The following is a 23377-nucleotide window of genomic DNA, read 5'->3' on the forward strand; positions in this document are numbered from 1 at the left end:
ACAATTAATGCTCCCTAATGGTAGGAGATATCCCCAACAAGATAATGCAGTCTTCCACAACACAAAAACTGCTTAAGAACAGCTAAAAAACAAAAACAAAAATATGAAAAATAGTCCAAGCTGTTGTCTGTGAAGGTTCTCAGTCATCCAGGTCATGGCATATCCAAGAAAGGTTCAAAAAAGGCAACTGGACTTGTAGAGTTTTTTTGAGAAGACGTTTCACCACTCATCCGAGTAGCAGTGGTGAAACGTCTTCTCAAAAAAACTCTACAAGTCCAGTTGCCTTTTTTGAACCTTTCTTGGATAGTCCAAGCTGTTGGCTCAGCTTCCAAACTCCCCATACCCCAAACTGATCAAGTATGTCTGGGATGCTCTGGAACAAGCCTGATCCGCAGAGGCCCCTCCCCTCAACCCATAGGACGCAAAGGCCTCCACTAACAACATCCTGTTCCCAGACACCACAGGACACCCTCAGAAAGCCTGTGTCCAGTTCCCCATGTACCCAAACTTACTGTAAGTTCGATGTCTGGAAAGAAAACTCACAACAGGATATTTCCATTTAAGAAGAGTAGCCTGCAACACTGCTCCATACCATGTCCTTAATCATATGTCTAATGACTTCTGTGAAACTAAATCAATACATCTAAATGTAGACATATATATATATATGGAAGAACCTATGTGTTATATATTACCCTGTTATGGACAAATATTCACAGGCCAAGCATAAACTGGATAACACAGATATCATCAAGTCTTAACTAACATATTAATCGCTAAACAACACATGTTTGAAACTACATGGAGGCCAATCATTACTAATGTTAATTATTTAGATCTGACAGAAACTTCACGTTATAACCTGAAACTTATCAGGTTATAACGTGATACTGATCCGCTGTTTTTTTGTTGTTTTTTTCTGGTGTGGCAGCAAGCAGATGAAGGAATGACTGATGTTTTGTTTCTGCTCTGCAACATTAGATGGCTCTCTGGACCTGTGATCAGAGTGGTGCCTTCCCGTACCCTCGTACATCTTACTTTCCAGCTACTTCACGACTAATTGTTTTTTGAATGAATCACAAAACGCGTGTTGATGTTTTATTGCCAAATGTAGTTGTGTACTTTTCTGCGTTTGTGTTAAATTGCCGACATGACTCTCGTGCTTTTTCATTCGCTAATTTATCTTTCCTTCATGCCACGAAAGCGTTTAAAACACAATAATTTTTTTTGCCATGAACGCAGCAATGCCCTCAAGCTAACGTTAGCTCTTCCTGCAGTGCTATGAGTTGAGCAAGGCAGAAGGTAAGGTGATTTAATTAAAAAAATAACAGCAACTGTGAAGTAAAATAGACCCAGGTGACACTGTGAAGCATTCCTAACACTCACAGGAGCACACAGCAGTCCGACAATGGAGTATTTGTCATTAGCAACGTTGCGGGGCGACAGATATGTTCACTTGTAGTGGCTCGGCTAATGTTAGCTATGTTAGCTTCCTCAAACCTTCCTGTGCTAGTTAGAGGCACAACATTAGGAAGAGTTCAAACGTTCAGAAATCACTACCTGCAACTTGTTATAAAATGTCGCTGTACTGTTGACGTTATCTCCATAAAAGTTAGTATAAACTGTTGATTAAACTAACACAGACTCCCAAGTTACGAAAGTATGTAACTGTTTGGTAATTGTGTATATAAGCCAAACGAAAAGAGTGAGGTGTACTGTCAGGGTTTGTATCCCTAGCAGAAAATGTCTGCCTTTCAAAACAGGAGATGGACAGGGAGAACAGTGCAAAACAAATTAAAAGTTTTATGATTACATCTTCTTACACGTGAAGATTTTATGTTTTGACTTAATTCAGGTGTAGTAAATAGTTGATTCAAACGTTGATTTAACTTAGGAACTTGGCATTTGAACGTGGCATTTCTCCTTTTTTTTTTAAATTTTGTTTATTTTTACATCTTAATAACCAAACAGCTGATCCATATATTGACAAAATCTTCAAAGGGGAAGTGAATAAGAATGCACAGTTGTTTTCCATCAATTTATTTAGAGCTGAAACCAAATATCGTCAAATTTGAGGTTGTGAATTAAACAGAACAAGACATCTAAACATGTAAAGTCGACAATAAATAAATAAATCAGAGAATTAATTCCAAAGCCTCTAATTAATTAGATTTTTTTTTTTTTTTGTCATTAGTAACGTTGCATTTGAGTTTTTATCGAGTCCCACCCTTTATTTGAACATTTATTTAAGTGTAAACATCTTTGAAAACACGTTTGGCCAAACCACAACAATAAAATGACTGGTACTTGCTGAATTCAAACTTTGTCAAGTAACATTCAATTGTAAATAACCACAAATTTGCATCCACATCCTTCACCATCCAATCACAAGGTATGTAAAAAAAAAGCTGTGTAAATGACACTGTTAATAACAATAGTAAGTGAAAAGCATGAAAGCTTATTTGCACTTTCAGAAAAATCAGTTGTGAACTAAACAACTACCTATAACTGGAGCACTGAAACTTGTGCATTTAAGAAGAATAAGAATAAGAAAAGAATAAGAAAAACCTTTATTAGTCCCGCAATGGGGAAATTGCAGTTCACAACAGCTAACAGAAAGATGCAGAATAAAAAAAAAAATAGCAAGAGCAAAAAGGGTAACTATAAAAGATAAATAGTGGAACAGAATCAGGTAGAAATATTGCACAGATTGAGTTGTAATATTGCACGGGTTGGATTGTAAAAATGTTTTTACACTTATGGTGTAGTACTATTGCACATGTAATGTAGTAATATTGCACATATTAAGAGTGTTCGTTGTGAAGCCTGACAGCAGCAGGAAGGAAAGACCTTCTGTATCTTTCCTTCACACATCGAGGGTGAAGCAGTCTGTCACTAAAGCTGCTCCTCATTTAAAGCCTTGAAGGCACAATGCTGAACAATCATGTGAGTCTGCAAGGGGCCTTTTGCTTAAGCTAACAGCTTGTTCTTGAGCGTGTTCACTTTTGAGGACAGCCTTAAACAATCTAGCTCGAGAAATAGTTTTTGGAAGACTTCAGAAGTGTACTATTGTAACAGAATAACTGCACAAAGTGAGACAATTATTAGGCTTCTCGTAAAAACATTGAATGCAATATGTATTTGCTGTGTTGGGCTTAAATATTAGGCTGTAAACGATACTAAATAAGACCTTCGGGAGCTGAAAGAGATGGCCCTTCTTCGGGAGCCGTGGCAAAAGAGCCAGCTCTCAGAAAACAGCCCAACATCCCATCGCTAGTAGTGAATTTCCCCACAGTGTATTATTGACCTATTGAAAATGTTGAGAGCATATTTTCAAAATTTATGTAAAATTAAAGTTCTTCGCCAAAATTAATTCCATTTGCTGCAATACAGTGAAAGTTATGGTCAAACTGAGAGGAAAAAGTGACTCCTAGTGGCTGTTTTGATCCCCAACAGGACACAAGGGTTAATACAAATAACGGTTTATTGCATCCTCATGTAAGTTCTCATAGTATGCATGTTGCCTTGAGGTGACTTATTTTTTGGCTGAGCTCACCTGCTTGTTATCTTATCACTTTCCGTATGCAGTGCTGGGAATGGAGCCCCCGCTGCCACCTGAAGCGGTCAGGGAGCTGGTGTGCTCCTGTCTGCACAGAGACCCGGTAGCAGCAGACCTCCGCTGCAGCCTGTTCGTTGCCGCTGCACAGAACTACAAGAGGGACTCGCTGCTCAGACCCTTCCCTCCGCGATACTTAAGTGGTGACAATAAGGACTTTGAGGAGTTGGTAAGAGCTTTAGAGGGCAGTATACACTTTTGAAGACTGGCAGTTATGATTACATGTCAAACACTATCATAATTTCAAGCGCCCTGATTTTAGGTTATAAAGTCAGCCGGCCATCTATATATGTGTGGCAAGAACACAAACACCAGGGTTGGGTCAGATTACTTTGAAATGTAATCGATTACTGATTACAGATTACATGGCAAATTTTGTAATCAGTAACGTAATCTATTGGATTACCCAAAACATGTAACGTAATCTGATTACTTTAGGATTACTTTTTACACAACTTGTACAAGACATACACAATCTTATTTTCCTCTGTCTTTAATTCAAAGTTGTGGCGATGTTGCCGAGTACTGAACGTATTTTTGCCGACTGGAACAGGTCTATTCCCAGATAGCAAGAGGCTGGCGGACCACCGTCAGCCCACTGGGGATAGACCTGGCAGTCCGCTGGAGTTTTGCTCATCGGTTCACTGGCGGTCCGCGAGCGAGTTGTCGTCAAATGCCCCAATATTTTGTCACTATTGGTCTAAAACCTTTTTCATTTATTCAGTTATACTTCATCCATCACTTTAATAACATTTCATGTATTTTCTTAATATTCATGATAAGTTAAATTTCAAGAGATGGTGGACCACAAGTGGCATGCCACCAGCGGTCTGCTATCTGCCAATCTGATTTTGCTATCTGGGTTGGTTGACGTTGACGGTTCCTCCATCTTGGGTTTTGATTTGAACCTTTTTCTTGTCAAGAAACTACACAGGCAAATGGATGATAATGACATCTGGTGAACAAACAAATGGGCTGCTTGTCAAATGAAAACACTGGCTAGGCTATCATAAAAAAGTTGCATTGTTTGCATGATAAAATGTAATCAGGTAATCCCCAACAATGTAACTGTAATCTAATTTCGCATTTTTGTATTGTAGTCTGGGCTGATTACAGTTACTTGATTTTTGTAATCTGATTACGTAATCTAGATTACATGTAATCAGTTACTACCCAACCCTGACAAACACACACACACCGTTAACACGGAGGTGGTATGATGCACATACACTTGGTGGCAGTAATGTGCTGTTAAAGACCGCAGTATATCAGTTAAGATAATAAGTCTGGTAGACAGTGCAAACTATGCAGATTTAAACTAAGCAGATCTTTCAAGAGGTAGGTGATAAAGCTAGCTAAATGTCTGTAAAATAAACACAAAGCATATTGTTGAGAGACTACAAGAAACAAAAGAGAATATTTATGTTGTATGCAGTCACAGATTAGAAGTCTTTACCGGGCCACTGTAAATGACTCATTAGTTGTCAGATTGTTATTACTCTGAGGAATGAAAGGCTGAATGGAGTTGTTTATTATATTACATTGATCAGGCATAACATTATGACCACCTTCCTAATATTGTGTAGGTCTCCCTTGTGCCTCCAAAACAGTTATGACTCATCAGAGAATGGACATGGGTCTTCAGAGGGTGTCCTGCGGTGTCTGGTAACAGGATGTTGTTAGTGGAGGCCTTTGGGTCCTATGGGTTGAGGGGAGGGGCCTCTGTTGATCATCCCACAGATACTTGACCAGTTTGGGATCTAGTGAGTTTGGAGGCCAGGTCAACACCTTGTGCTGTTTTTCAGGTTTATTTGAGTTGTTCCTAAACCGTTTTTTGTGTGTGTGCCCGTGTCAGGCTGCATGCCGATGGCTGCAGCAATCAAAGAGTGTCATTGCTGTGGGGTGGGGGTGCCTGGTCTGGTCTAGGTGGGTGCTACATGTCTAAGTAACATCCACATGAATGCCAGGTCCAAACGTTTCCCAGCAGAACATTGTATTGACACAAGATGGTCAATGTTATTTACTCCTCCTGTCAGTGGTTTTAATGTTGTGCCTGATCGGTGTATAATCTTAATGTATTAACTTGCTGAAACTCGTCAAAGTGAAACGTGACGAACCCTGGTTCTGTTAATATCATCAGAAACGTTTTCTCTAGTTGGCAGATGTGAACTCACTCCCTGGTGTAAGAGAGCTGGTGAGACTGCGATCTGGAGAGGGAGATCATCATCTGGCTCTCACACACTGGATTCTGTCTTCAAAGAGCTTCGCTGTAAAGACACTACAGAAAGACGAGGTACATTAATACAAATGCATAAAAACCACCATGTCTTCTTCTGTTTGTGTCTTTTTGTTTACAGTGTGCCTCTTTGATCTTCCCCAGTACTCCAAACTTTGTAGCCTGACAGAAAATGGAGAGATCTCTGCCCCGGTGCCAGACTTCCTCTTTGAGCTGGAGTACTCTGACCAGATGAACGCCAGGTTTGAGAGGACGAGAGAAGGGCGAGACGTCTTCTATGCATTCCACGGGAGCCGCCTGGAGAACTTCCACTCCATCATTCACAACGGACTTCACTGTCATCTCAACAAGGTCGGTGTAGCCGTACCAGCAGGTTGTTTCACCACTTTGGAAGATACCGATGAGTTCTGCTGTATGATTAAAGACTGTGGTGGAAATCCTATGGAAACTAACATCTGGTCGATGTAATTTCATTTTGGATTTGCAGAACTCTGTGTTTGGAGAAGGGACCTACCTCACCAGTGACCTCAGCATGGCTGTCCTCTACAGTCCCCACAGCAGCGGCTGGAGAGACAGTATACTAGGGCCGTTGCTCAGCTGTGTCGCCTTGTGTGAAATCATCGATCATCCAGATGTTAAGTGCCAGGTGAAGAAAAAAGGTGCGTTTAACCACACGACCCACTGGGCACACAAAATAACACAGGTGCTCATCACTGCGTATTAACGCCTCACTTCCCGTTTCAGATTCTGAAATCATAGACCGCCAGCGCTCAAGGGCGAGGAACAGCGAAGGAGGAGATGTACCGCAGAAATATTTTGTAGTCACCAACAATCAGCTTTTACGAGTCAAGTACTTGCTTGTTTACTCTCAGAGCAGGCATCTGGCCAGGTAAGAGTCTCATTAGTCTCTTTCTGTATGTCCTCGACGCTGTTTGCTGTAAACCTTTATCTGAAAGAGTTCTTGGACTCTTCCCAGCTTGCATTTCCTTCTTCCTGACCACCAGAGATAGGGAATTCATAACACCCAAGTTACATTCATAACACTTGTTTCTCCACCATGCTCCTAGTTTCTGTAGGCTACCCCATCTCTGTCCTTACAGTTGTTCCCCTCCGTGCTTGTTGGTTGATCGATCTAAAATGTATGGCTACTGGTGTGCCAACGCAGGAGTGTTGCCATAGACACCACAACATTTGTATAACAGTGGGTGTTTCTCCTTGCCACCGTCACCCTATTGCTTCCTCTTGGGGGTTTCAAGCTATTGTTGCTGACGTTATATAAATAAAACTGAATTGAATAAACCTGCCTTTATTCATTAGCTCATTCAGTTTTGCATGCACTGTCTTTCTCCTGTAACACACAGTTGCGGTAACCTAATGAAAGCTGTGCTTTTTTTAATACTCCACGCAGTTCAAATGAAATTGAGGGAAGTTTATTGTAGTTTTACAACATAATTGCAACAATCTGCCGGGATTTTCATTCGTAAAAGTCCTGCAGGGAAATGCATCTTTGAGAAGATAACTTTCTAGTCACAGATGAATATGTAAATCTTCCTCAATGAAGACACTATTTCTATTAGCCACCAGACCCCAATGTGAGATGGTGAATTGCAGATATTGTAATTATTATCAGATATTTCTAATGTAGCTATTGCTTCAAGTCTGTAACTAATCTTATCAATTCTTACCTATATCTTTTGCCTCAAATACAAAAAATATCTACAGTTTTTGATGCTGCTCTACTTCAAATAAACCAAACTTAATTAAGACGGCAGCCTCTATATTAGTAAAACTTTATTAGCATGAATGCTGTTAAGGTCAACATTATAATAACGCCACACATACTGTTTTGACACACAATTAACTCTCTAACGTTCTGTGATTATGACCCTGGGCCTGCACCGTAGTTTGGGAAATCAGGAAGCAATGCATAAATAAATAAATAATAATAATAAAATAATAATAAAATAAATGATAAGTTCAGCTTCAAAGCTTGTCACATGGTGCTCCTGACAAGAGCACGATTATCTGCATTTACTGTTAATGTGAACTGAGTTACCACCGGAGTATGTTGATTTTCAAACACCACTTTTGTTGCAATAGTAAGAACGTACTGAACATTTGCTTAAAGATTTAACAGATTTAAAAACATAACAAAGTAAACAATTGCGAACAATTGCGATTAAATATTTGAATCGAGTGACAGGCCTAATTACAATATAGAGTTTACTTGAATAGCTAGATAAAACAGTATTAACACATGGACCTGATCTTGTTTACCTGTTGAATTGTGCTGTTAAAACATCTCTTTTTGTGTGTGTGCGTGTGTCAGACATTCCCGCAGCAGCTCGTGGCTCCTCAGACACCACTTTGCCATCATGATGAGCCTCTACATTCTGCTTCTCATATTCATCGGTGCCTTCAACTCCACCACCTTCACCTCCTTTTGGAACAGACTGTTCAGGTGACAGGACAGCAGGACGGACAGCCTGGATGTTTTATTATCCGCGGTGCCTTCTGGAGGCCAGAGCGACTTTTATGCACCTTTATACTGTAGTTCTATTCATTATTTGTACAAATACTTATAATGACTGTTATATCGAGATAACACATGTTTCCAAGTACCTGTTATGGGGACCCTGTTGTGTAATAAGACCTTTGTTTTAAGAGTTATGCAATGATTCTCCTGTGAATTGAAGGGTTTTGTAGCCGATCTCTTTTGTTGGTGGTTGTAAAAGGGGAAGAAGAAAAAAAAGCTGCACATTCACAATCATCTTGTTTGCTGTTTGAAGAGTTTCTGGAACATGCGTCCAGATGTTTTGTTCGGTTTTTATTACAGTAATTTACTCTGTTGTGTTATTTAATAGTGGTGTTGCAGACAGACATTTAGGGCTGAATAATATTAATGATTGATTGCAGAAATACCACTGATCACCTGATTTGAAATAACCTCAGACATGTTTTTGACTCTTTACGGCCTGAATCCTCTTAAGATTTTGACAGCAAATAAAATTGTGCTTTTAAGTGAAAAGCTTCCTGGGTGATTGAGGTCGCTGTTTCGTAACAATCTCTTGTACTTTTCTATTGTTCTCGGGTTTTGTGCTGCATTCAAACGTTAACGTAGGTTTACCTCTGACGGGCACATTTATTACAGCTGGCACGCAGACAGTTCTGTTATCCGCTGTTTTTATCAGTGAAAAGAAAAAAGTGAGAGGGATATATGGGATTGATAACAGAGGCGGCGCGCTTTGGTCACAGATCCTGACGTCCTAATAGATACCTGATATGCTGATGTGTGATCAGAGCAGCTTTAGAAATCTAGGAAATAAAGAACATTTGGATTTGTTCTTGTGACGGAAATCTAAAACTGAAATTATAGAGTAGTGGATGTAGAATCTGTCATAAATAGTAAAAATGTTCTAGTATTAAATACAAGTTGGATATAACCCAGGTGCAGTTTATAAAACTAATATTAACAGCGATTTTATTTATTCCCAATAATTATAATACTGGCTGTAAGATACTTTCTGCCTTTCTATTGTTTAGTCACTTTCCTCCGCTTAAATATTATTTAGACATCACAGTACACCATGCATGCAACTGATTCACTAGTCAAAAGAAGATGAAAGAAGCTCCAGGCCGTTGTTTTAAAATAACAATTCGACCTTGCGAAATCCTCCAGATAAACTGCTTCTCTTCGTCAGAAATGGCCCACATCTGAAGGCCACAGAATGCACTGCCCATTGTCGGTCCACACTTTATTCCCTTTCTGAACAAGCTTCATTATTGCTGCCTCATAAACCGTCTGTTATTCAATAACCATCAGCTCTCAGGGGGCAGCAGTGGTAGAGGGGAGTCACTTAAGAACCAGAAAAAGTCCCTGAATGGGAACTAGTCTCTCAGAAGAGACACAGTGGTAGGGTCTCACTTAGAGACTCTTCGTTCTCTGCATACTGGAGGTCATTCCTCCTCCTTAAGCTGCATTTTATTTTCTAAAATCTTTCTTCTAATGCAGGTTTGCTCATTCATGATTCACCATTCACTATAAAAGAAGCTGTTTGTAGCAGACTGTGTTTAAGACAGTTGGGTAAAAATGATTACCATCTTAATTTAGTTTTTTATCATTGGCATGGTAACACACTAGTGTTAGACGTTCCAAGACGTTCTCAACAGCAAGCACAGCCGAAGCTGGTAGAAACACACCAGCAGCCCCAGAGTCTCGCCTTGAGTGTGGCCACAACCTGAATATAACATCATGCAGACGATCTGTAGAGCATCATATTAGCTGGTGTTTTATCAGTTACTGTTGTGGAATCATTTGAGTCGCAGTGCATTTAGTGTCATAACTAACGTGTTTTTCTATCAGAAAATAATGGAGCATTTATTCAACATAGACATTAACTGTTTCATAACAGGTAGTTTCATAAGTTGATCTTCAGATTAATTAAACGTCTTAAATATAGGAAACTGAACTTGTGTGAGTTTTTTTGGAGACGTTCGCCTGTCACCTGAAAGACTCCCACACTTTTAACCTCTTGGGATGAAAATTTCAGATGAGAGGTGAGCATTGTCAAGAAACTCATGCAAGTCCAGTCTCCTTCATTTTAGATATACGCCGATCAGGCATAACATTATGACCGGAGATGTAAATAACACTGACCATCTTGTGACAATTCAATGTTCTGATGGGAAACGTTTGGACCTGGCATTCATGTGGATGTAACTTAGACATGTACCACCTAGACCAGACCAGACACCCCCACCCCATAGCAATGACTCCTTGATGGCAGCAACCAAATATATATATATATATAAACAACACAAGGTGTTGATCTGGCCTCCAAATTCACTAGATCCCAAACTGATCAAGTATCTGTGGGATGCACTGGAACAAGCCTGATCCACAGAGGCCCCTCTCCTCTCCATAGGCCCCCCATTAACAACATTTTGTTGCCAGACACCACAGGACACCCTCAGAAGGCCCATTTCTATTCTCTGACGAGTCACAACTGTTTATGAGGCACAAGGGAGACCTACACAATATTAGGAGGGTGGCTATAATGTTATGCCTGATCAGTGTATATAATCAATCAATCAATAAGTGCGAAAATAGAGGAAACTAGACTTATCATCTGAAATGCTTCTTCAGTCACACACTTTTAACTTCTTGCAAGTTTTTCTATGTGTGTATAAACTACAGTAAAATATGCGCAAATATGCTGAAGCTTGTAACCTCATTATTTCAACCTGCTCATTTCCAGCTAATAAATACAACCATAGACAGTTCAGTATGATATGAAAGTTTATTTGTCATCATTTAAAATACAAGTCATTTCATTGTTTTTTCCAGATTTCCACTGTATAAAATGTGATTGTTGGATAAAGTTATTCACAAAGTTTAAAGATAGCTGCCTTTTATAATTTTGCTACAGGAACTAGTCAGGATTTCTTCTTGGTTCCTTCTCCTTACACAAACAATCAATTGGTTGAGTTTGGACAGGCTGGGACCAAACACACAAAAACGCCCTCGCTGTTATTCTGCAGAGAAAGAGAGAGAAAAAACACATGACACAGTGTTGGAGAGAAGAAAACGGGGTCTGTATTTCTGTTTTTCTGCTGCTCCCTCTACCTGTAAGTCGTTTTGGCATATAGGATTGGAATCTGCTGCCAGGTGATTGCGCACACACTTCCCAAAGCGGTGCAGGCAGGTGGAGTCGGACGAGGCGCAGGTCTGAGCGCACGGCGGTCGCTTCACCAGGAGGCAGCTGGAGCAGGAGGTGTGCTGGCAGGAGCCCTGGCACGATCTCTGCTCCAGAGACGCCGACCTACGGAGCAGGAGATTCAGATTTCCGTTAGAAACCAAACGAGACGTTTTGAGTTGAGCGAGCGAATTGAAACCCAGTCACCTGGCAGAGCAGATGTTTGTCGGGTTGTCCCGGCAGTACTCCACGGTGCACTCAGGGTGACAGATCTCCGGGTCCAGCGGTTCAATCACTGCACAGATTAAAGAGAATAAGTATCCAATGCGCTGAAAACTGTTATGTTCACGTCTTTCCAACATCCCCCCCTCTTATCAATAACGGTGACAACTCTCCTCACCATGGCCAGATAAGAGCAGTCATTATGGCTTAACTGTGGAGCAGGATCCTTTGAATCAAAGGACGCCTCTGACCACACTATCAGTCTTCACAGCTCATAAACAAGATTTACCAGCCTGGCACCAGTCCCACTACAATGACGAACGGTGATGAAATCTCTCTTTCAGTTTGTGTGTTTGTATTTCATTCAGTTTTGGGCTTCCAGTATATTTTCAGAATAAATTGTAGCTTTTTTTTTTTTAAAGTAAAGTGGTTAAATGTACAATGCATTGCTATATATGTAAATAAACCAGTGAAATAATATAAAATTACTTTTATTATGCTGATAGCTGTGCTGCATTTGGGTTCATTTGTAATATAATTTTTGCACTATTATTTTTGTGATGCACAATTCAGACTTTGATGCATCCTTTATCCAAAATGTAAAATCTGATCCTTCTGCTCATCATTAACTGAGGGCATACATCATGATCTCACCCGCTTTGCAGATCCCTTTCCGTTCTGCCTCTGGTTTGTCAGCCGCCTGCCCCTGGTAAACGCACACCAGCCCCTCATCGCACTTCCCCACGTAGTCCCACGTCCCCCCGCAGGTCTCCCCCTCCGTCCTGGCGCACACGGGGCAGCAGCCGCAGACCCCCGTCGTGACGCCGCCTTTGCACTGGAGCCTCAGCGCCCGCCTGGAGGAGCAGTGGATCCGCTCGCAGGGCGGGCAGTGAAGGGCCTGGAGCTGCTGGGCGCCGCCAGAGGGCGCTTCCTCTGACCCCAGCGCCCCCAGCAAGGCACTCAGAAGTAAGAGCATCCACATCTTTGACGTTAACATGAGGTGAGGGCGACTGTCAGCACCTTTTATATTTATATGATCGGGCCCCTGGGATGTCACAGCAGCGCAGGCTTCGCCAGTTTACGAGCCACAACCTCCACCCCCCACCGGCAGCCAATAGAGGAGGGCCGGGGGGTTTACGCCGGGTGGGTTTGATGTAAATACAGTTAATTATCCCCACGTCTTATCTCCACACTAGCAACGGCGCGATTTTGTTTTGAAACAACTCTTCCTTCTCGACACTTAGATAAGTCCGGTGAAGGTGGAGAGACGGGCCCCCTTTGTATTTGGAAGTGCACGCCTACAATCAGGTAATGACCTATTTCTCCAAAGAACAAAAGGATTAAGACATCAGCAGGTTATCTGATCGAGACATCTCGTAAGTTTCGTATCTCTGAATAAAAACTGTGTACATACAATAAAACGGCCCCTGTCACATTACAGTCAGGTATGTCATCCTTTAGTCAAATAATTCAGCATTAAGACTTCAAAGTATTAATGTTTCTAATGCTACTGAAACATTTTATCTCTATTTCAGTAAAGCCACTTAATGTTGAGCCAGGATTGTTTTAGTGTAACTGTTTCCTCTTGTATTTTACTCTTTTCTTGTGTATTACCGTTGTGATTGCTGTGTCCTGCACTTGGATCTTTCTTTTTATATTTCATTATCAGCAAATATCCTGATTAAAAACAACAGATTAGGTAAACATACTGAAGTTTAACTGTGAAATGTCAAATAGCTCCGTCAAAGTTTCAGATATTGCAGAGCCCGAAGAACAAGTTGAGGCAAAAAACAAACAATGCAGCAATGATGCGTTCCTACAAGTTTTTAAAAATGATTCCTGTCCAGCTATGTATATACACTGAGCAGCCGTAACCACCAACCTGCGAGGTGAACAACATTGATGATCGATACAATATGAGATTCTCCAGGGAAAACCTCAGTGTTGACATTTGTGTGGACGTTACTCTGACCAAACACCCACATGGCAACAGCAGGGCAGAGATCCTTGCATCCTGGTGCCATAAGTTAAGTGTCCAGCTATCCATATGATGCAAAAAAAAAGTGAATCTTCAGACCAGGTCACCTACTCCCATTGTGTCGTGGTTCAGTTCAGTGCATCAATAAGCTTCAGTGAGCCTTGGACGCCCATGAACCCGTCACCTGTTTACCTCTTTTCCTTCCTTGGACCACTGCAGACCACGAACACCACACACGAGCTGCAGTTTTGGAGATGCTCCGACCCGGTCGCAGAGCCATTACAGCTTGCCACATTTCTTAGAGTCGCTCAATTCCTTTCTCCTGCTTCTAACACATCACCTTTCAGGAGAAAATGTTCACTTGCTGCCTGATACATCCCACCCACTCACCGGAGCTAGAAAAACAAGATAATAAATGTTCTTCACTTCATGCGTAGGTGGTCATAATGTTACGGCTGTTCAATGTATATAACCATAAACATTTTTATTTATTTATTTTTTTTTAGCAAACAACTATGTAAAGTTTAAGTAAAAAGCTGGTAAATGTTATCATGGATGTTTCGGTCCTCTGATCTGCTGTTACTCACATTCAGTGTTACTGCAGCAGCTCTAAGGCTCCTTTAGTTCACCGTTCAACACGTTACCGGGACATTATCCAGCACCTGCTCCTCTTGTCAGCAAGACTTAATCATCAGCAGGAAGCTTGGAGTCGTAAAAAAAAAAAACTTATTTATTTTCAAGGAAACCATTGAGTAACACTGAATACAACCAGGAGTGATCATTCAATAGTCAATAAAACTCGTGACTCCTACATCATCAAAGATCCCACATACAAGACGTATTGGAAAACAAGATTTCAAAGCAAACATGTTGGCAATTTGCTGGTGCTACAATTTCTTCTTCTTTTTCTTTTTTTGTTTTACCCCCACATAACAAATTTAGGTGGTGCACACCTGTGTAGAAAAGTGACAAGATTTTACATCAACTTACAAAGGGCTGAATGTCAAAGTGCAAGATGCCTGAACCTCGACCCCACCCCATCCACCCGCCCGCCCCCGATCAAAGTGTCGAAATCAGAAATGGACTCTCAAATACAAATCTCCAAAATTATTGTCCGGCCATTATGGCTTTGTATTCGTTTGAGACACTACTCTGGCAAACATTTCATAGCTTTAAAATATCATTTCAGAAACATTTTCCTCCCAAAGATACATGTTTAAAACTGCACCTTATTACAGACGACTGCATGTAATGGAGTAAAGCATCACAGGAATAATGCAGGCAAACAACAGAAGAGCAGCTGCTTATCAACAACTTCCAACGAAACACAATGACTTTTTTTTTTTTTGTCAGTTTATAAAAGCAACCGCATCAAAGAATACATACTAAAAATCTGAAGTGAAAATAAAAGGACTTAAAAACTTGAAGGAAAAACAATTATGTACACGTATTTACAAGTAAATAGAGTGACTATTATACAGGTCTGACTGGCCGTTCGAGGTCAGGCTGAAACCGACAAGGTCCATATAATCCAACACTGCGTGACATTCAGTTTTGTCAATCCCAAATGGTTTTTAAAGACAGAATACCTTCCAGGAGGCCGTCTTCAAGGGCGAAGCGAGCAAATAGTGACAACCTGCTGCAGCCAGCGGTTTGAGTCTGGTTTTTAGTGTGTTTGTTAAAACATCCACCACTTTTTGACTTTTTTTTTGTTTGTTTTTTTGCATGATTTAAAAAATAATAATAATAATAACAATAATAATAATAATGGCAATGTTGTGTATGCAAAGAAAAAATCCGTTGAATATATCCTTTAAGCAAGTTTCTTTTCCAATGTTGTTACGATCCGTGACTGAAAGACAAACAGGAGCTCCTCAGTCTGGAGGAAGGAGGTCGTGCAAACGAAAGCGCTCTCGGATGTGCGGTCTGACGTCTTCGTTCTGTGACACAGAGGGAGGACGGAAGGAGACAGGTCAAAAAAAACGACAATCACTGTCTGAATTGTCACATGTGAACGTTAGATGGACGGTCCAAATTCTCATCAAAAAGATACCCTCTGTCAGTTTATTAGGTACGCCTGGCTAAACCGTGCGCAGTCTAACGTGACAGCTCTGCAAAAATTTGTGGAAACACTTGACCCATCGACTGTTAATGAAGCAATGATTGACCACAGGAATGTCTTATACACACTAAACAAAAATCCACTGGCGGCAAGTAATGGAAGCCGGCGATATGAAGCTACAAGCTAATGGTCACAACTATGTCTTTTTGTGAACAATCCAGTCGTTACATCCTGTAACCAGTTGGCTGCACTACTGTCAGCTGATGCACCATGATATTATTAATCACGTCTTACACAGCTCTACATCACACTCTCACTACCCAGTTTTGTTTGCATTTCCTCTCTGGACTTCATGAGTCGCAAAATGAACTTTGCACGACAGCTCTGAGCAGATATTTCTCGTTTCTGTTGTTGGAGATGTTTGTTACTCAAGTAACCCGGTCACCAACTACACTTTGCGAGAGATGTACAGTTGCTCTTCCTGCTATTCAGAATCAATACTTAAATGAACTGTCTCCACACGTGTTCCTACCACCTCTGTCATCAGTACTACATTTATATGTGGCGAATATAACACTTATGAACCTTTAATTCATCGCTGACAGAGCTGCTCAACAATGATGATATTTTACTCTTTCATCAGCTGAAGTATCTTTATATCCTTACAAGGCTGACTGCTCTACACTGTCCATAAAGAATAGGTTAAATATTTATAATGAACCAAAGGTGATGCTACACTGCTCCAATTACAGAGACACCAAATGTTTAAATGTACGTACCAGCTCCACAAGTTTCTCGAGGAAGGGAACCAGCTTCAGGAGCTCGTTGTCATTTCTATCCACAAACCAGCTCTCAATCGGGATTCCATTGGAAAGCTAAAGAAAGGCAAGAATATGTTTTAGCGTCACAACGACACAGAAACACAGGTGATTATGTAAGTTGTTTTTTTTTTCCTTTGGACTTTTTGAGTATTACCTGATAAGCGAAGGCTTGGGGTGAGTTGTCGATTATTATCGTCTTGGAAAGATCCCGTCCAAGAATGTTTAGGTCTTTGATGTAATTTCCTTGAACACACACACAGTGCTCACGAAATAGTCTATGTCTGGAAAACACAAGAGAGAGTTAGCAACAGTTAAAACATGCAGTATTAGACTGGCTTCAGTTACTAAGCTACGCATGTAACAAAACAAAGGAGCAATCTGTTTTGTGAGTGGAACTTTAACACAAGGAAAAAACAATACGCAAATATGTTGCTGCTCTGATTTCACCTAAACAAGAACAGAGTTGAATTATGGTTGCATATTGAAGGAGTGACAAAAACATCCACAGATACAGTGTACTAATGTTTGTTTAGTAATCTCTCCACTGACCTTACTAACTGTTTTTTTGGATCCAGGATGTTGAGCAACTTGTCGGCGTAGACCTTCTTTGAAGCCGTGAAGAGAATAATCTGAAATTTCAACGGACAGCAATAAATGAGTAATATTTAATCTGGCAGCAGGTCTGATTCAACAACTACTGTCTAGATAGGGACAGATAGATAGATACTTTGTTGATCCCGAGGGAGTCTGTCTGAAGGTGATAAAGACACCACTCACCTCATACATTTGAGACATGCGTTCGAGAAACTCTCGGAAAAAGGGCCTCAACCGAACATAGACCTTCAGGTTAAAAAGAAAAATCTATTTTTTTTCCCCCTCCACAGCAGCAATAAAAGTGTGACACTTCAATTAGAGACAGACAGTTAGTACCTGGTATATTACATCCTGAAAAAGTACAGGGAACGTCAGGGCTGCATCTTCAAGCTCATTCAAACTACAGTGAACCAGAGTTTCATCCTAGCAGCAAAGACGGAACAGAAATCAAAATGAAAATGCAGTTCAAGTCAATAAATATGAGAAGACCGTACAAGAACTCTTCCAGCGCTTACCAGATCCAAGACGAGAGAAAACTCTGGTGTGCTGCGTGTTTTCAAAGGTAGTGCAGGTTTGCGCGTTAACTGCTCTTCTGTCAGCGGAGGCACATGCTTGATGAAGAAATACCTTAAAGCAAAGAAACCATGAAAAGATATTTAGTAAAACGAAAGGACTGTGGCGTTGCTTGGTGCAGAGCTGGTGTAAACATGTCGTGTTTTGCTGCCACCTGGTGGTTGAAAGTTTGAAGTACAGCAAGCTCTGTTCACCAAGACGCAATGTCACCTTGGATGTGGTTTAAAGTGGCACCAGATCACGTATCTCCATCACAAACATTGTTTATTGGCATGAGTGCAGAGTTGAAAATTAAATCACAACGTCTGAGCTTGTCATTCATTATGTCTTTGTGTTTTAAATGAATTCATTTTCATAGATTTCGTAAAAAACTGACTGTAATTTCTTGTTAATAATTTTGATCAACTTACGGGTCAAACACCTCCCAGTCCTCCTCATATGAGGGTTCTGCCGGAGCTGAGGGTAACGAGTGTTTGTAGCTGCCATCTGGCATGCACCCAGGAACTGAGGAGACGTAAAGATGTAGGAGAAATTAAAATGCAACGCTCTTAAAAAGCAAATTATACAGCTCAAACTTCGATGCGAAGTCAGATGAGGCCGAGGCTGAGCACCTGTTAATGGGGGCATGTCGGTTTCAGTGACAATCTGTGCTTCCTCTACGGATGTATCAGAGGTCATCTGAAGCCTCTGCGGTAAGAGTGGGGCCGTGTGACATGGAGTGATGCCCTCTGTGGATGTGAGAGTGCTGCTCGGCATTTCTTCTGCCTGCTCGATGTCCAGCTGTTTCATGATTTCCTCTGCCTCTACAGCTTGGCCTGGAGAGTCTGAGCCAGGAGTGGCTTAAAAGAAATAAAACAATATTTAAAAAAAAAAACTCTCCTTCTCACCCAGTGACACCCGGGATAGGCTCCAGCCACCCATGACCCTTTACAGGATGAGTGGCAATAGATAACGGATGGTTGATAAAAGAAAGCAGCTGGATTGCTTGCTTACTTACCAGTTTTAGTTGCTGGTGAGAAAAAGTTGAAAACTGGGGAGAAGATTGTCCCAAGCAGGGTGGTGCGTGGTGGGCTGCTCGGTGAGTCGATGGGAGCTTCTAGTTTGCCATTTGGTTTCAGGGGCTTACTGTTGCAGGTCATTGTGTCTGAAAAGGACAACAAATATTTGATAACAACATTTCTGCATAGTTTTTTGTAGTTCTTCTGTGTACAGCGGTCTATAATGCATATTGCCAGAGGCAGAAAAGAAATAAAAGACAGACAGACTTCTTTTATTATTTGATTTAGTCTCAAGTAATATCATATATCAGTATTTGGCTTTGTTAATGAGTGTCTTTGGGTTCATTTAATTTGATCATGATCCCACAGGCATCCAGGAAGTGTGCACACAACTAAGAGACAGAGGGATTTGTGTTGGTTGAAAGGAAGCCCAGTGTCAGAATTTGAAAGCTCCTGGTACACAAGACCCGTCAGACACACAACACAATAATCTGTTACACTCCTGTCTGTAGGAATATTTCAGACTGGATTATCAGTACCTTTATTTGCACTTTTCCGGCAAACTCTGGAGGCCGATTTGTTGGCTGGACCTCTAGTCTGTGGTGTTGAAGTGATAAGACCACTGTCAGAATTACAATCAATACGACTCCTCTTGGCGGGGATATCTTGCTCCACCTGAAAAAGAAAAAAAGCAAACAAGACACTCGTCAAAGATACCAAGTTTAAACAGCATTTTCCATTTTCAATATATAAAAAAAACATTAAGTGAGTTACTTCTTTCATAAATGCAGTTAAACCCGTTATCCCATTATGTCTCATTTGTCCCAAAACATTTTTCTTCTTCGTCTATGTGTGAGCCAATCTTTGCCATTATCCAGATTGGCGGTGAATTCAGACCAGCGCCTACCTTGACAGCATTTCCACGGATGAATTTCTTTATAGTGGAGAACAGGCCCGTTTCATTCTTCTGCATTTTGCTTCGACCTCTCACCGGTGACGGCTCCACTTCACAGTGCTTCCGTTTGGCCTGGGACGAGGGGGTTCGATGGCCGTAGTTTGGCTGCTGAGGAGCTTTGCGCACTCTCAGCCTCATCATGCTCCAGCGTCACATAGAAACATCTGCCAAGGGGAGAAATTTTGATTTAACCCTACAAGACATTACATGCAGGCACTGGTTTGTGATCCTCTGCCCGAGGGACAGATTTCTGTAACAAGCACAGAGGTTCAATTTAACTTTTGATGAGGTGGATTTTTGACAGTGTAACTTCAAGACAAATATTTTTTAATAGACAAAATATGTTGCTTGTGTAATAGTGTATTACTGGTAACTCACAAACAGGTCTGATTGATTGACTGAAATGTCAGTTCATTGGGTAGACTAGTGAAAACTAATGTGTTGACATAATAGTCCTGCACTAAATCTTAGCTTCATGAAGCTTATGGTATTCCGCATTTGTGCTGTTAACTGAACTGTGTTTTAATTTTGGAGGCTGTGGTTTGAATGGTACTGTACAAACACGTCTGAACTGTTTTGAGTATCCCATTTTAGGCACTGGGCTAGGATAAATAAATATGCACCCAAACACTTTACATACAGTAGAAGATATAGAGATCTTGCTTTCTCTGGAAGGTAGACTATGTGGGAGAGCTACGTGACATCAAAATATAATATCATTAACTTTTTTTATACTTATTTCTTGTAACTTGTCAGATATGCAGTTTAAGTGAAAAATATCCAAAAAAGGTTCAAAAAAAGGCAACTGGACTTGTAGAGTTTTTCAGAAGACGTTTCACCACTCATCCGAGTAGCTTCTTCAGTTCTGGTGGACTGGTGGGAAGTCTGAGGTTTAAATAGGAACTCCTCCTGAAAAAACTTGCTTGTTATGCAGCAAAAAACTCTACAAGTCCAGTTGCCTTTTTTGAACCTTTTTTGGATATACCATGACCTGGATGACTGAGAACCTTCACAGACATTTAAGTGAAAAACATTCCAGCGTATGGTTTGAACTCAAGTAGGCCCAGACTGAAGAAGTCCCTTGACTAGTTTTTATTTTTAAAGTATCATCATATGATGTTATCCTCTATTTATGTCTGCAATTTTCACTTCCTCTTTCCACCTCTTTTCTCAGCAAATAACAATCACAGATGTAATCTCCATCTTTATAATCCAAGAACAATTATTCACTTGGTCTGGTCTAACAGTAAACACAAGGACTCAAAGATGATTTTTTAATAAGTTGTAATAATCGTTTATTTTGGGGATTATAGTGAAACAAGAACCATAACAAGAGTCACTGCTACAAAGCTACACCACTGGAGCAGACTCACAAGTTAGTGTCACTGTATCTTCAGTGTAAATGAGAAGATCTGCAAATAGCCAACAGCAAATACACACTGTTACTTTAGTTAAATTAATCCTTTAATTTATCCCACACCGGCGTTCAATAGGATTAGAGCAAAGTTAAGACCAAAAGTTACCAAAACGACATGTACGACAGGCATACTTGTCAGCAGAGTGGGCGGTGTACTGACTGTGATAAATATGAGATAATCATAAATATCATTGATGAATAATTTCTTTCAGTTCCGCTGGGGTTTAGGAGAAAGTCTTGACTGTAAACATGCTCGGTCAGTTGTTGCTAAATTAGACCTGACAGCTAGCAGCACCGTTGACTGTCGTTATGTAACATCAGGCTCTATTAACGATAACGACGTCAGCTACAGCTAGCGTTAGCCGACTGCTAGTGTTTAGCACCAACAACAGCTCGTTACACAGCCACCACTGGCTTGACGCTGGTGCAACACGTTTGGTAGCACAGCGCACTCTTTCTGTTGTCACGCCTGACACTTGTCGGCTTAATATATTTGCTGTTATTTATAATTTACCATAATATAAACCAGATGCGGTCACTGGGTTCTGTGGCTAACGCTACAGGCTAATATTAGCTTCCAGGCTAACAAAACACCAAAGGATGTAAAAAACCGCGCCGTGACATCATTCGCTTCACTTCCCACGGCATGTCTCATGTGTCCCCAATATTATATACGTCTTTAACAAGTAGGCTTTTTTGTTAATTTATTGGTAAAACAAAGCAAATAACAACTAGCTGCCCTCTGGCTAACGCGTCATTTTGTTCGCTCCCATAACTATCTTCAGCCATTAGACTACGCCCCCTTCGTTGGCTAGCGTTAGCCGCTTGCTAGCAGCAGCCAGGCTATCACGGGGACAAGCCTTTTTTGTTTACATGTTGACGTTGTTCGTTGCTTACCGATGATCGGCGAAGCTCTTCAAATCTTGCGGCAGCGTTGGCAGCTCTCGGCCGCGACCGTGGCCGTCCACCGATAGAGGTCGGGCCGTGGTTGTTGCTGCCAGCTGTGTCCGTCGCTCGGTGGCTAGTCACAGATCAACCATGTCTACGGACGCCATTTCCCGCCTCATCACAAACAGAACGTTGGCGGTGCGCAGGAGAATGCGACACGGACGTAGGAAACCAACGTGGCGGAGTCAACAGGAAAATGGCATTAGCGTGTGTGCGCAGCTGGACGGAGGCTCTTTATCGCACTTTATCCCTGCTGGTACTACTGCGTGACTACAATAATGCCGCCGCACATATTAATCATATTATTTGTTATGTTATTTATTGCTTCATTCTGGAGATCCACATTGAAAGTTTCTCAAGAATTGCACAACTTTAAAACCTTTTTGTCAGCTGTTAATACGGCGTGGTATGCAACTTCAAAAAAAAAAATAAAATAAAATAAAAAATACAGATATAACGACAATCACACTATCAACCTCCCAGACAAATGAAGCAGAAAGAGTAATTATCAACCAAGCTGATGGGGAAGGAAACAGGAGATGCAAACATGTAAAAGTACACCACGATAAATGCTCTGTATTTTGTAAAGAGGCCAGTTCTGACCAGCTAAACTTTGCACCAGTTACACAGTCTCAGGATTCTTTAATTCTCTGAATTCTGACCCTTTTTCTCATAATTCAACACAAGATAAAATAAGATAATCTTTTATTTACTCCACAGTGAGGAAATCCAGTGTCGCAGCAGCAAACTGCTCAAATTAGATAAGATAAAAAGATGAGATAAAAAAAAGTAATACCAATTTATTTTCACAATTTAGAATTTGTTAGAATTCTGATTTTTTTTTTTTTTTTAAAGATTGTTACATAAATATTCTGACTCCATTCTCAGAATTCTATTTTATCACGAGTATGAATTCTGAAAAAAAAAAAAAAAAGTCATAACCCCAAGACTCTGAGAGAGCAATTTTAAATTTCTTGGATGAAATACTTGGATGGTACACCAAATTATTAATTCTCGCACTGACAACATTGTCAGTTTGCATTTTTGTCCTGTAAACGACTTTAAGCCGGGGAACGACAAGTATGATCGAGGTTATAACAGGGAAAGTAAAACAATCATGTGGAATCATGAAGAACTAGAACCTGCAAAAGCACCTTCCTGTTAACTTCCCTACAGTTGCATCATGCAGCAGTGGTTGACATTTACACAATTTTGTTGTGTATACCTTTGAAAATGTACCATAACAGCTGCACAGTGGTGC

General features: G+C 40.8%; 2 protein-coding genes across 3 annotated transcripts; one reads left to right on the top strand and one right to left on the bottom strand.

Moving 5' to 3' along the window:
- Window positions 1-934: 934 nt before the first annotated feature.
- On the top strand, window positions 935-8873 carry parp16 (poly (ADP-ribose) polymerase family, member 16). 2 transcript variants are annotated; one of them, XM_084555850.1, is made up of 7 exons: window positions 935-1302; window positions 3589-3785; window positions 5772-5909; window positions 5997-6203; window positions 6340-6511; window positions 6597-6741; window positions 8182-8873. In XM_084555850.1, exons 2-7 carry the CDS (start codon window positions 3597-3599, stop codon window positions 8315-8317), a joined length of 987 nt encoding a protein of 328 aa, XP_084411976.1. In that variant the 5' UTR covers window positions 935-1302; window positions 3589-3596; the 3' UTR covers window positions 8318-8873. The 2 variants fall into 2 exon arrangements, with proteins under 2 accessions (XP_084411976.1, XP_084411977.1); XM_084555851.1 differs by lacking the exon at window positions 935-1302 and having other exon boundaries at window positions 3555-3785.
- Window positions 8874-14457: 5584 nt separating this feature from the next.
- Window positions 14458-22309, bottom strand: ctdspl2a (CTD (carboxy-terminal domain, RNA polymerase II, polypeptide A) small phosphatase like 2a). Its single transcript, XM_084555376.1, has 13 exons — window positions 22066-22309; window positions 19704-19915; window positions 19336-19471; window positions 18796-18942; window positions 18410-18637; window positions 18209-18302; window positions 17741-17852; window positions 17562-17648; window positions 17409-17471; window positions 17181-17260; window positions 16786-16912; window positions 16590-16685; window positions 14458-15688 (listed from the first exon to the last, which is right to left on the bottom strand). Exons 2-13 carry the CDS (start codon window positions 19890-19892, stop codon window positions 15623-15625), a joined length of 1425 nt encoding a protein of 474 aa, XP_084411502.1. The 5' UTR covers window positions 19893-19915; window positions 22066-22309; the 3' UTR covers window positions 14458-15622.
- Window positions 22310-23377: the final 1068 nt, after the last annotated feature.

Source organism: Chelon labrosus (assembly GCF_963514085.1).
Source record: "Chelon labrosus genome assembly, chromosome: 11".
Taxonomy (NCBI): Eukaryota; Metazoa; Chordata; class Actinopteri; order Mugiliformes; family Mugilidae; genus Chelon; species Chelon labrosus.